Raw genomic sequence first — 12,679 nt, 5'->3', positions numbered from 1 at the left:
CTGGATGGCATAGGCATTGTGTCTCTCTTGATGGAAGAGGCTTCAATTTTTATACTACATACAGAGTGACCACATATTTTGTTCAATGGGGGGTCATGTGACAGTGAAATAAGGAACCACTAATAAATCAATCAGGGCAACATGCATAATTCAAGACTATCCTTGGCAAACTTAGATGTATGCTTACCCTACATATATTTGAGATCTTTCTACCAAAGTGTATGGAAGAGCTAAGGACTCACTCATCTTTGATGTTCATGTCATACTGGCCTCCATAATCTCATTTGACACATCATTCAACCTTTATCCCCAGAGAGAAGCAAGTCAATCAGAGTAAGCCAATCTAACAATCTAACTAATCTAACATGGAACACTGGGCCAGGTTAATGAAGGGCTTCTAAAACTACTTTTAGCCCATGACAAGCCTCACAATGGCCTGACAGCACAAAGCATTAAAAGCTTGACTAGCAGAAACCACGGAAGTGGCGCTGAGAAGCACTGACCTTCAGTAAAGAAGTGCCAAATCCAATCCAGCCTGCCAGAACAGCTGGTGGGACTTTGCCTCTGAACTTGGCTGTTACTTAAACTCCATTGTTCCATAAAATCAGACAGCTCGTCTAAAATGGTATGTAATGTCCTATCCAAGGATAAAATTTGTTCCTTAGGAAAATCCAGAAATAAGTAGGCCTAAAATAAGCAAAGCCTACCTGGGAGAGACACAGCCCCTAAATTCAAACGATCTCTTTGGTTTAGCAATGGCCTGCAGTCTCTTGCCCTACAGGGACTTTCAGATGTGTACAGAGGGTTAGGATCTGCCATGTGTTTGCTTTCTTTTAAATATTCATCCAGTCTCATTCCTAGGTAGTGGATAAATCTGTTAGTTTCAAAATGCAGTTCACATCTTAAATATTAGCTTCCTTTTGGCTTTATTAGGGAACAGCACCTTGATATTTTTGTCATTAGGGACAAGTGTCCATTTTCAATGCCTTCATCAAAATTCCGTAATCTTACATAATTTTCTGCATGTGGTGCTGCTCAGCGTGGATCTTTTATAACTTCCTACTTCCTTTTTGGTGACCTTGATATATTCCATAACTCTATACAGAGGTAGACATCATTTGGGGATATGACTGCAAGAGATTAGAGAGGGTTAGAGATGGGTCTTTTTTCACTAATCTGTTTTCTATTCTCTCATTTAACTTGCACGCTCAAAGCCCACCCACATATGCGTTCCTGAATGACTGAACAAGACTTTCATATGGTCAGAAGACATCAAGCTTGTTCTGACGCCGGGAGCCTTGCCTAGGTGCTATTTGCTGCTTTTGGAGATGGTAGCTTCAGACTGACCAAATAGTAATGGAGAGAGTAAGGTGTGGTTGGGACCTACAGCAAAACCTGGTGCAAAAAGCAATGACGCTCAAACTTCAGTGTGCAGCAGTCATATCAGGAGCTTGTTAAAAATTAGACACCTACGCTGAGATTCTGAGTCAGCTCAATCTGGGAGATGGCCTAGACATCTGCATTTGTAATTAGCACAGCCCACCCCTTACACTCTATGTAGGCAGTCTTCCACCTTCAGCTTTCAGAAACACATAGAACAGTGAGAATGCACTTATCTTTGGAAGAGAAAATCACACACACACACACCACCAACACAGCAGGCACACTGCCCCAGCATAACATTCACCCTTGAACAGCAACTCCTGCTCACTAAAGAGCTGAGTAAACATATATGGGTCTGACCATATGTGAACATTCATCACTAACAGCTTTCCCCACTTAGTTCTTTTGTTCAGAGAGTCCACATATCATCTATTCGAATACATACAAAATAAAGGCAACACTGCTGAACTCAGTGGATTTTTAAGGTAAGCAATTATTTTATTTCCTTGGCCTGATGGCATTGACTTCATTATACAAGAACTTGCAGCTGACAGAACTGACACACACATTTCCCCCAAGAGGAAGGACCCTTTTCATTAGCAGAGATGAACTGAAATGTCATGTCTGAGTGCAATTCCTGCTCCCCACTCCCACCCCACAAAACCCCAAAAGTGAAAATAAATCAATAAAATCCCCATGATTTACTAAAAGTCATCCCTCCAAACCTTTCTAACTAGCAGCTGCAGTGGATGATAACCAAGGAGGGAAGCAGCTGGCCACCATGTAGCATTCCTGTGCATGTGAGCCTGAAGGGACAGCAGCATGAGAGCAAGAATCCTGAATGAGAGGAGTATATAATTACCTTACTTCATACTTGCCCCCTCCCTACATAAGACATCTCTGTCCTGATACATGGAAAATACTAGAGGAGATGCTAAGAGTGGTTTTAGTCTACAATTGGAAATGCCTGAGACTTATTAAATTCCAAGGAAGGGGTGACATAAGGGGCACCAAAGAGAAAGAGCAGGTTAGACAGGGATGCTCAACACTCCTGTCAATTCCAGTTTAATGCTATTTAATAACAAAACCATCTTCTTAATCATAACCACCTTCATGCCTAACCCCTATTTTCCAAAGGTAAGAGATCCCTGTCTAAATTTCTGGGTTGTTGTCTACTGCCACCCCTGGGGTGGTACTGTGATGTCTGAGTGAGATTGCAACCGGGATGGGAGAAAAGAAGTGTGAGACAGGGAAGATCAGGGGCCACAATGCATCAATTACAGTGGCTCTCTTTTGGTCCCCAGGTATGGTCCACTACCACAAGTCCCCTTTCCCTACCTGTCTTGTGCAAATGTCAAAAATAGAATCTCTGCCCAAAGAGAAGGGAGCACAGGGAGTTGCTGCTGGACTGCCATCATCTCTGGCCCCAACTTGTCCACCTCCTGACCCATCTATGAAACTGCACAACAATTAAACCCCAGGAATGCTGTAAAATTACATCATCCCCATTCCTCTATCAAAGCCAATCCAACAGCTCTGCCCTGACATGCTTTCTCCCTGGGCCGAGGAAGCAGCAAAAAATATCAATTGAGCATGTGAAAATGTGATGATGGTGTGTGCGGTGTAATGTTTCTAGATGTCTTCACCTTCTGTCTCCTTGCGGTGGGAGCCACCCTCTTTCCCCATGTCGCACACACACCCCTCCCCTACCCCCAAGTCCAGGTGCTCCCATCTGCTGGGCTTCCAACCACTCATTTCCCATAGACACTCTCATCACTGTAGGCCACATACAGAAAATAGTCTTCCTCATGATTGTCCTAGGGGAAGAGATAAGACAACAGTTTAGAAAACATATTCATTGATTAGCTCTAAGATGCTAATCAACCTTGTAAAGCAGGTATGGAAGGTATCACTAGTCCCCATTTAAAAGAGGAGCAAAGGATAGAAGTGGTTGAAATTACACTTTGAGCTCTGAGTTCACAAACAAAAATCCTTCATTGAAAACATATTACACATAGGTATCAGGGATATGAAGATGACTAGGGCACAGTCCTCACTCTTAAAGAGCTCACTCCTAGCAAGGGGAACATAGATACCACAGATGGATATATAATGGGACATATACTAACAGGGAATATATGCTATGCAATAAAAGATTCAGGATTATTAGAAGTTTATGTAATTCATTAACGGAGCACAATGAGAAGGAAGCATCTTATGCAAAATACTGCAAAAAATAATAGTTATAATCCCAGGTTATATTTTCAGTAATAATAAAGTCTTTCACTATAGTTTCCTCAGATTCTGACACTTCCAATTAAACAACATCACATAAAAATTATTCCTCCTGAGTTTATCTGTTAAGACATAAATCCATTTACAGACTTTGCCTTAATTTTATATTTCATTTTATCTGATTCATTGTGCCCAGATAATGTGGAATCTGTTTCACAGTTTTAGTTTTGTTCGAAGAAAAGTTTCCCCTTGTTTAGATCAATGTGGTTGTCTTAAGCCAAAACTTCAGAGTTCACAGAAGCTGACTGTGGGGAGAATCCTTCAGTTGGCAGATGCTGGCCTCAGAGTTAGAAGGAGCTGGCTTTACTATTACGTGCTTTCTCAATCTGTTGCTAAATGGGAGTAAAATAATGAACTGGATTCTGAATGCATTACAAATTACATGCTACCAACAAGAATAGCAGGAACTGCGATGCGCTGACACTTTGGAACTTTTGCTATCAGGAATCACTTCCTGCTGTTTCAATAAACAGTCCAGCATTAAAACACTATAGTCAGACAAGACTGAGAAGAGATTTCAAAAGGATTAAATCTAGTAGAGTGCCTAATCCCTAAAAAACAAGTGGTATCTAATCTCTCAGAGCCTTACACTGCCACATGTAAGAGGATCCGGATAAATAACACCTTCTGCCCCACTTCTCAGATGTGTTATCAACACATCTAGAACAAGGGCTAGAGGATGCCAGACTGCACTGGACGGCATCCAGTATTGTGTGACAAGAACCATTACCTCATACAGTTGGCCCATGGTAGCACTGGTGGGAGGGATGGTGTTGTTGACAAAGAAGAATAAGGCGTCCTCAGGTCTCAGGTGGATTCTCTTCCGGATTAAGAAGTAGAACTGGCCAACTGGATGATGGAAGAAGAAAAGGGCAGACAAGAAAGGAAGAAAACAAGGAATTAGTAGAAGGGTAAGTCCTGGAAAAAAATTCAATTGCATTTTTTCCCCTTAGAGTCAGTACCAGCTTTATATACCACCTGAGAAGAGCCGAATGCCGGCCTGGAGCTTTCAAAATAAAAAGGGAAACTCAGAAGCCCGCACAGTCCCTGACATGCCATAGTGGAGTTTATTCCTCCTTTCCCCTCTTATTCGATCTCAGACCTCATGTTAGCATATCCACTCAAAGCCTGAGGACTACGTTGAAGGAATACCATATGCTTCCAGACCAAAACATTCCCATCATTATCTAAACCCGATTTGAAACACTTTCCATCCCCACACCCACCCTAAGAAAAACTTAGCAATGGAAAAGGCTCCACTGGTCTCTGGTCATCTTAGCACAGTCACTCAACTCAGTGCTGGGGCATTAAACAAGGTTCAATGCTTTGCCTTTACCTGAGAATACTGAAAATTTTCTAGATGGCTGGTATTCAAACCTATTAACTCTGGAGCAAATCAACAAAATCTTGCCAGTGTCTCCTGGATGCAGTGTGTATTCCATTAAGGATCACGATGAAGACTGAATATATGTCTTTTTTTTTTTTTTTCCGAGACAGAGTTCTACTCTGTCACCCAGGCTGGAGCGCAATGGTGCAATCTCGGCTCACTGCAATCTCCACCTCCCCAGGTTCAAACGATTCTCCTGTCTCAGCCTCCCGAGTAGCTGGGATTACAGGCACGCGCCACCATGCCCAGCTAACTTTTGTATTTTTTTAGTAGAGAAGGGGTTTCACCATGTTGGCCAGGCTGGTCTCAAACTCCTGACCTTGTGATCCACCCGCCTCAGCCTCCCAAAGTGCTGGGATTACAGGCATGAGCCACCGCACCCGACAATGAATATGTCTTATAATCCCAAACAAAATCTACAAAACTTATTTTTTAAAAATGTAGCTTAAGAAGATGTATTTAATCAGGAAACTCTAAAATATAATCCTCTCAAGAAGCCAGACTGGTTTTCTTTTTGGAACAAATTAATATCACAATTAACAAAGCTGAATTTTGGGGTTTTTTTTTGTTTTTTTGAAGCGGAGTTTCACTGTGTCACCGAGGCTGGAGTGCAGTGGTGCGATCTCGGCTCAGTGCAACCTCTGCCTCCCAGGTTCAAGCAATTCTCCAGCCTTGGCCTCCTGAGTAGCTGGGATTACAAGTGCCCAACACCACACCCAGCTAACTTTTGTATTTTTAATGAAGACAGAGTTTCACCATGTTGGCCAGCCTGGTCTGAAACTCCTGACCTCAGGTGATCTGCCCACTTCCCCCTCCTAAAGTGCTGGGATTACAGGCGTGAGCCACCACACCCAGCCAAAGCTGAATTTTAAAATTGGTTTAGGTGGGGCACAGTGGCTCACGCCTGTAATCCCAGCAATTTGGGAGGCCAAGGCGGGTGGATCACCTGAGTTCAGCAGTTCAAGACCAGCCTGGCCAACATGGTGAAACCCTGTCTCTACTAAAAATACAAAAAAAATTAGCCGGGCATGGTGGCAGGTGCCTACAATCCCAGCTACTCGGCAGGCTGAGGCAGGAGAATCGCTTGAACCCAGGAGACGGAGGTTGCAGTGAGCCGAGATCATGCTACTGCACTCCAGCCTGGGCTACAACAGCAAAACTCCATCTCAAATAATAATAATAATAAATTAATTAATTAATTAAAATAAAAGTGGTTTAAATAATGGGCATCTGATCCTTTCTTTCAATGTCTTATGCTTTGCTGTGTCAAAATCCAACAAGACATGGTGATGGGAAAGAACTATTGAGTCTTCTTGTTTTTGAGACAGAGTCTCGCTCTGTCGCCCAGGCTGGAGTGCAGTGGCATGATCTTGGCTCACTGCAAGCTCCGCCTCCTGGGTTTGCACCATTCTCCTGCCTCAGCCTCCCATGTAGCTGGGATTACAGGCACCCGCCACCAAGCCCAGCTAATTTTTTGTATTTTTTTTTTAGCAGAAATGGGGTTTCACTGTGTTAGCCAGGATGGTCTCCATCTGACCTCGTGATCTGCCCGCCTCAGCCTCCCAAAGTGCTGGGATTACAGGCGTGAGCCAGGGCGCCCAGCCTGAGTCATTTTTTAATCAGATAACTCCAGAGCATCCCACTCACTTCCTTCAAGTATGTACTGCCTCTCAGTCTCACAATCTCATGCATGTAATAAGGATCTAGAGAGTTTTTTCACGGGACGAAGGGTCAGGGGAGGCAAAGAGCATTACCGGTAAGGTCAGAGGGCACTAGGTACTTCCTTTTGTCCAGATCAGGCACCCTGGCTTTTGGAGCCTTCTCTACAATCACCTGGAAGGAGAGGAGGAGAGTAGGAATGAAAACTACAGAAGGCAATCTAGTATTTTCCTTCTACACCCTAGAGTTGCCTAGTTACTACTGGAAATGAATCTGTCTAGGCCTAGGACACCTGTTTCATTTCTTATCCCCCCACCCCTTATAAAATTATACGAAAAAAATAGACTTCCTTAGTGAGGTTATAGCTGCATTACTAAAATAAAAATAAACTAGAGATTGTACATGATGAAAAGTAAAAAGAACTTTGATTTTAAGTAATTACAGGTTACCTGTAAGATCTACTATAGGACATATACCTACTGGTATTTATTTATTTATTATTTATCTTTGAGATGAAGTCTCGCTGTCGCCAAGACTGGAGTGCAGTGGCTCCCTCTTAGCTCACTGCAATCTCCACCTCCTGGATTCAAGCAATTCTCCTGCCTCAGCCTCCTGAGTAACTGGGATTACAGGCACGTGCCACAACGCCTGGCTAAGTATTTGTATTTTTAAGAGAGATGCGGTTTCACTATGTTGGGCAGGCTGGTCTCAAACTCCTGACTTCAAGTGATCCGCCTGCCTTGGCCTCCCAAAGTGCTGGGATTACAGATGTGAGCCACCGTGCCTGGCCACCTTCTGGTATTTAATTAGAGCATCAAGAAAACTGGGTTTTCGCATATGGTCCTGATCACCTATAAGTTATTATTTCTCATAAATACCATTTATTAAAGGTACCAATAATGTGGTTTAAATCTTTGTCAAAATTTCCAAGAAATGTAAAGACTGTTCAAACATTATTAAATGGAAAAGAAACAGTGTTAAAACAAGTCTGACAATGATATCCTATAATATGATGTCAGTACAAGCCATTTATAGATATTGATTATGTTAGGACTTTAAGGGATTTTCAATGTCCACATTATATACTTCTAATAAAGATCATGTATTTATGTACTAGATCTATAAAAATATGAAAGATTTTTTTATAAAACTTCCCAAACAGAAAATATCTATTATAAAATCATGAGCTTTAGGCTTTCGATTGTTAGGATTTTAAGGGATTTATGTCTACGTTATATACTTCTATAGTTCAAGTTGTATAAAAATCATGTATTTGTGTACTAGATTTATAAAAATTTAAAAGATTTTTTTTATACACTAAAACTTACCAAACAGAAAATACTTATTGTAAAATCATGAGCTTTAGACTTTTAGTTTAGAAAATATAATCATTGCCGGGCGCAATGGCTCATGCCTGTAATCCCAGCACTTTGGGAGGCCAAAGCGGGTGGATCATCTGAGGTCAGGAGTTCGAGACCAGCCTGACCAACACAGAGAAACCCCGTCTCTACTAAAAATGCAAAATTAGCCAGGCGTTGTGACGCATGCCTGTAATCCCAGCTACTCAGGAAGGCTGAGGCAGGAGAATTGCATGAACCTGGGAGGCGGAGGTTGCGGTGAGCCAAGATCGTGCCACTACACTCCAGCCTGGGCAACAAGAGCAAAACTCGGTCTCAAAAAAAAAGAAAATGTAGTCATTTTAGTTAGAATATATGGGAAATGCAGAAAAAAAAAGTGAAGACGCAGAAAAGAAAACACTGTACAAGTACTTCTAGTGGCTGTGTGATCTTCAACAGGTCACATAACCTCTCTCTCAGCTTCAGTATTCCAGTAACTTTTTTTTTTGAGGTCGAGTGTCACATGTGTTGCCCGGGCTGGAGTGCAGTGGCCTGATCTCGGATCACTGCAGCCTCCACCTCCTGGGCTCAAGCGATTCTCCTGCCTCAGCCTCAGGAGTAGCAGGGATTACAGGCGCATGCCACCACACCCGGCTAATTTTTGTATTTTTTTAGTAGAGATGGGGTTTCACCATGATGCCAGGCTGGTTTCGAACTCCTGACCTCAAGTGCTCCACCCGCCTCAGCCTCCGGAAGTACTGGGATTACAGGTGTGAGCCACCGTGCCCAGCTTGAAAAGAAAACTTTCTAACACATCTTTAACAAAGTCACGGTATTGATATGATGTGAATGTGAGTAATAAATAACATTTTACATGAAAATGCTTCATAAATTATAAAGAATCATCTAACATAATTAACTTGGGGAGGAGTCTGAACCTTTTAAAAGGAACGGATTAAAGTTAGTAAAAAAACAAAACAACAACAACAAACTTGTTTTGTGTTCTTGTAGAAAAAATCCTGAACCAGGAACACCAGAGGGACATGATCACATTTTAAATTTAAAAATAAAAACTGAAATAGGGTAATGTAAGCCAGGAATTAAAAGGAAAAGGCAGAAAGAGGCTAACATTGTGCCCCAAAGGAACTCTGACACCTATCAGTAAGAGAAAAAAACCACAAAGGAAGACAGAAAAAGAAAGTGATAAAGCAGACGGCAATACCTGGAGGGAAGGGAGGGGTTTGGGGAGGAAGAGAAGGGGGAGGGGTAATCATTAAAGTATTGGTTTCCCAGAACCAAGGTTAAGTTTCCAGGAATCCCAACTCTACTCCTCACTATGGTAGACCCCTGGGCTAGATGCTTTGCCTCTTTGGGTCTCAGTTTTCCTCATTTGTAAAATGTGACTAATACTCAGTAGGGTTATAAATTTTTAAAATACACAATCTGTTCCTAACAGTTTTTTTGATATGTTGTATCTTTGAAGATAATTGCAAGATCCCACAACCCTTCCTCTCTGAAGGCACAAGCACACCTCTTCTTTTCAACATTAGCTCTGAAGAAATATTGGTGAGGCTAAGTTCTGGTTATGCGAGCAGTAAGGGTACACCATTGCTTTAATAACACCAATGGTCAAGCTGGAATGGGCTTTAGGAATCATTACTATAACCCTCTTTTCTGTAAACAAGGCACTCTAGCACAGCACGATTAAGAGTTCTGCTCAAGGATGCAATGAATTCCCAGAACTAGAACCAAATCAAGGAACCTGCGTCATAACTAGAAAGAAGGTCACAGACTGAGCACCTTGGGAGCGGCTCACCACTGGTTAAAACATAACCCTAGGGAAGCTGAAATCTGAGTGACAGTCTTAATGGCTTAAAAATTATCACAGGAGTAAAACATTTAACACCAAACTATGAGCAGGAAAAGAACAGAATGCTCTAAAATATTCAGAGTGAATACACATAAATATTTATCTATTTCCAATACTTAACAGTGTAAACTCCACAGCACGTCATTAATTCTGGTTAATACAACTATATTAGAAACTGAGAAACAATATGGAATGGAGGTTAAGATATCCGAGAGCTCCACAGTCCTTCAGGCAGGGTTGGAATTCCGGCCCAACCACAGATCAGCAATGTGAAACCTTTAGGAAGTTACTTCATTTCTTTGTGCTTTGAATACTCCATCTGTAGAACGGGTATTATAATCGCGTAAGGATTAAGTGAATGATTACATACTGAGTACTTATAATACCGCTAGGGTAAACTATCAGTAAAACTTGACTGTATTTTTAAAATACCATTGCTCAAAAGATTGGTATCACCAGAATTGGGCAAAATTTTCAGGTATCCAAGGTCCAGAAACCAGAAAAGTAATTTGTAAAGGATCCTTTCCCGAGTAAGGGATTAGCTCACCTCTCTATAAGCTGAAAACTCTTTTGTAATTCCTGGGGAATGAAGAGCCCTAATGACTTTTTTTTTTTTTTTTTTTTTTTTTTTAAGGAAAAGGGGTACAAGAGGTTTCTACTGCTGGGCTAAAGCCCTGGTGGGTTCTGGTAGCTATAAAACCACGAACGTAAGGTAAGGATTAGAGAAGGAACCCAGAGTGGCTGCGAGTCAAGAAAAGACATCAGATAACAGCAATTATTTTACCATTATGTGACATGTAATACTAATGTTCCTACCTGAAGATAAAGAGCACAATTTTAAAATCTCTGCTCCTTCATTTCCAGAATCCTACAGCTGCTGGTCCCCCTACCACTTAAGTCATATTCTGCCCTCCAATTCGGCTGCGCAGCCTGCATTAGAGAAACACCAGGCAAGTGGGCGGGGGAGGGGGATAATGGGGAAAACGCCCGGATGCTGAAAGATACCTAATACTTCTCTGTTCCTACTCACTGCCTGCGCTAGTTTTAACTACTTAAGCCGGTGTCCAAAACAGAGAAAAAACGTCTCACTCCTGCCTTATCGCGACCAGGTACCAGGTGATCAGAATTCAACACGGGGGAGGCTGGCTGTCCCCACACAAGCCCCGGAGCCTAGAACGATGAGGCAAGAGGGCTGTTGGGCAGAGAACGTGACCTTGTTTTCCAGGCCAGGACTGTCTTGTGCTCCCCTACCCCCCTGTAATGCAAGAAAAGAACTGAATCGCTTCTGAACCTTTTCCTCCCAAGACCAATGATATGAGAGCCAAAGTCAACTTCATTAAAGGAGAACCAGCCAAGGCAGAAATCGACTGGGTTTGCGCAAACCTCACCGCACAGCACAATGTCCCTGCGTTCTTAAAGGCAGCCAATCCACGGCCCCCGATCTAACCACTCTCGCCCACAGGGGCCCTATTTTGTGCACCTCAACCCACTCACGGTCTCAGTTGCCGAGACCGTGTGTGGGTTGCTGAGTCACTTAAGACGGCGGCTCGGCCCCCAAAACGCCGTCAGCCCTGAAGTGGGGTTCGGGGCCCAGGCATACGGGGTTTTAAAAGCTCCACAGTCTGGACGTCCATTGGCTCTGGCACTGAAGGGCGTTCAGAATTAAGTAATTCTCGGAACCTCCCTTCTCCAGAGCCCCCTGGGCGCCCCAGGGAAGCCATCTCGACTCCCCGCCCCCGCGGGCCCTTCCCCTCCCATCCCCCCGCTCCTCTACACTCACGGGGACCCTGTCCGGATATTTCTTCCGGATCTTTTCTCCTTCCTTTTTCCGATACTCAAAGGGATGGTCCTCCTTGTACTGGAACTTCATGATGCACCGCAGGGCTTCCGAGATCCCCGCGCGGGGCCTGCCTCCTTCGCCGCTGACCCTGTCCCGCTACCTCCGCCGACGTCAAGGTGTGCTCAAAATAGCTGCAGAAACGTCCGCTCCGGGGGCAACAGCGCTGGGCCAAGTGTGCAGGGAGGGTTCGGTGGGGGGGGGATCTCGGGTGAGCCTGCCTGGAGGTAACGGAGAGCCAGGTGGAGAAATACCGGCGGCTTTTCGCTAGAGCTGGGAGCACAAAAACAGCCGGGTGGCGCGTCGGGCTGTGACGTCACCCCGCGCGCCCCGCCCTCCACGCGCCAGGCGCCCAGGGCAGGGGGAGGCCGAGCTCTCTGTCTCACTGCGTTTCCTTTCTGGCTAACCTTTTTCAAAATCGATGTCATAGCAAACATCAAAACATTCTAGTTATGTTTTATTTTGTGACTGTGAAATTAAAGATGGTTTTAAGACAAAAAAAGATTTTAAACATGTTTTATTCCCTCTCCGCTGTTTTTCTTGGTTGGGCCCCAAAACAAATACAAAAGGCGAAAATCCAGCCTTGTCCTGCTGGTTGGGATCCAGCCTCAGGAGAAAAGAGGGCCAGGCCTCCTGGGATCCCTTTGGCCAATGCAGAGCTGTCCCGTGCTTGCACCGTGCCCTCTGCGCGTTCCGCGGCCCCTCCCGCGGCCCTCCTCCCGCGCTGGCGTCACAGTGTTTGGGCGGCGCCGCAGTTCGCTCCTGAACAGCAACATAAACAGAGCGTGACTCAGGAATCTGAAGAGAGGAGTCAGATGAAGGACACGGAGTGTAATCAAGGTCCAAAGGAGACGTAATGTCAGTAAGGACTACCGAGGGCGTCACGTACAATCAAATATAGAAATGATTCA

General features: G+C 43.8%; 1 protein-coding gene across 2 annotated transcripts; it reads right to left on the bottom strand.

The window, feature by feature from the left end:
* Positions 1 to 1,860: 1,860 nt before the first annotated feature.
* GABARAPL1 (GABA type A receptor associated protein like 1) lies at positions 1,861 to 12,475 on the bottom strand. Of its 2 annotated transcripts, XM_054443822.2 has the most exons (4): positions 11,712 to 12,475; positions 6,820 to 6,898; positions 4,409 to 4,527; positions 1,861 to 3,200 (listed from the first exon to the last, which is right to left on the bottom strand). In XM_054443822.2, the coding sequence occupies exons 1-4, from the start codon at positions 11,799 to 11,801 to the stop codon at positions 3,135 to 3,137; spliced, it is 354 nt and encodes a 117-aa protein (XP_054299797.1). In that variant the 5' UTR covers positions 11,802 to 12,475; the 3' UTR covers positions 1,861 to 3,134. The 2 variants fall into 2 exon arrangements, with proteins under 2 accessions (XP_054299797.1, XP_054299796.1); XM_054443821.2 differs by having other exon boundaries at positions 1,861 to 4,527; positions 11,712 to 12,424.
* Between the last annotated feature and the right edge of the window lie 204 nt (positions 12,476 to 12,679).

Source organism: Pongo pygmaeus, chromosome 10, assembly GCF_028885625.2.
Source record: "Pongo pygmaeus isolate AG05252 chromosome 10, NHGRI_mPonPyg2-v2.0_pri, whole genome shotgun sequence".
Taxonomy (NCBI): Eukaryota; Metazoa; Chordata; class Mammalia; order Primates; family Hominidae; genus Pongo; species Pongo pygmaeus.
This window is presented reverse-complemented; position numbering and strand designations above follow the sequence as displayed.

Bases quoted from the DNA above. Each gene is read 5' to 3' on its own strand.
- GABARAPL1 (XM_054443821.2), bottom strand. From the start codon at position 11,801: ATGAAGTTCCAGTACAAGGAGGACCATCCCTTTGAGTATCGGAAAAAG. The intron at 6,899-11,711 runs GTGAGTGTAGAG...CTCTCCTTCCAG, and splicing joins AATATCCGGACAGGGTCCCC to GTGATTGTAGAGAAGGCTCC. The intron at 4,528-6,819 runs GTAATGCTCTTT...TCCATCATCCAG, and splicing joins AGTGCCCTCTGACCTTACCG to TTGGCCAGTTCTACTTCTTA.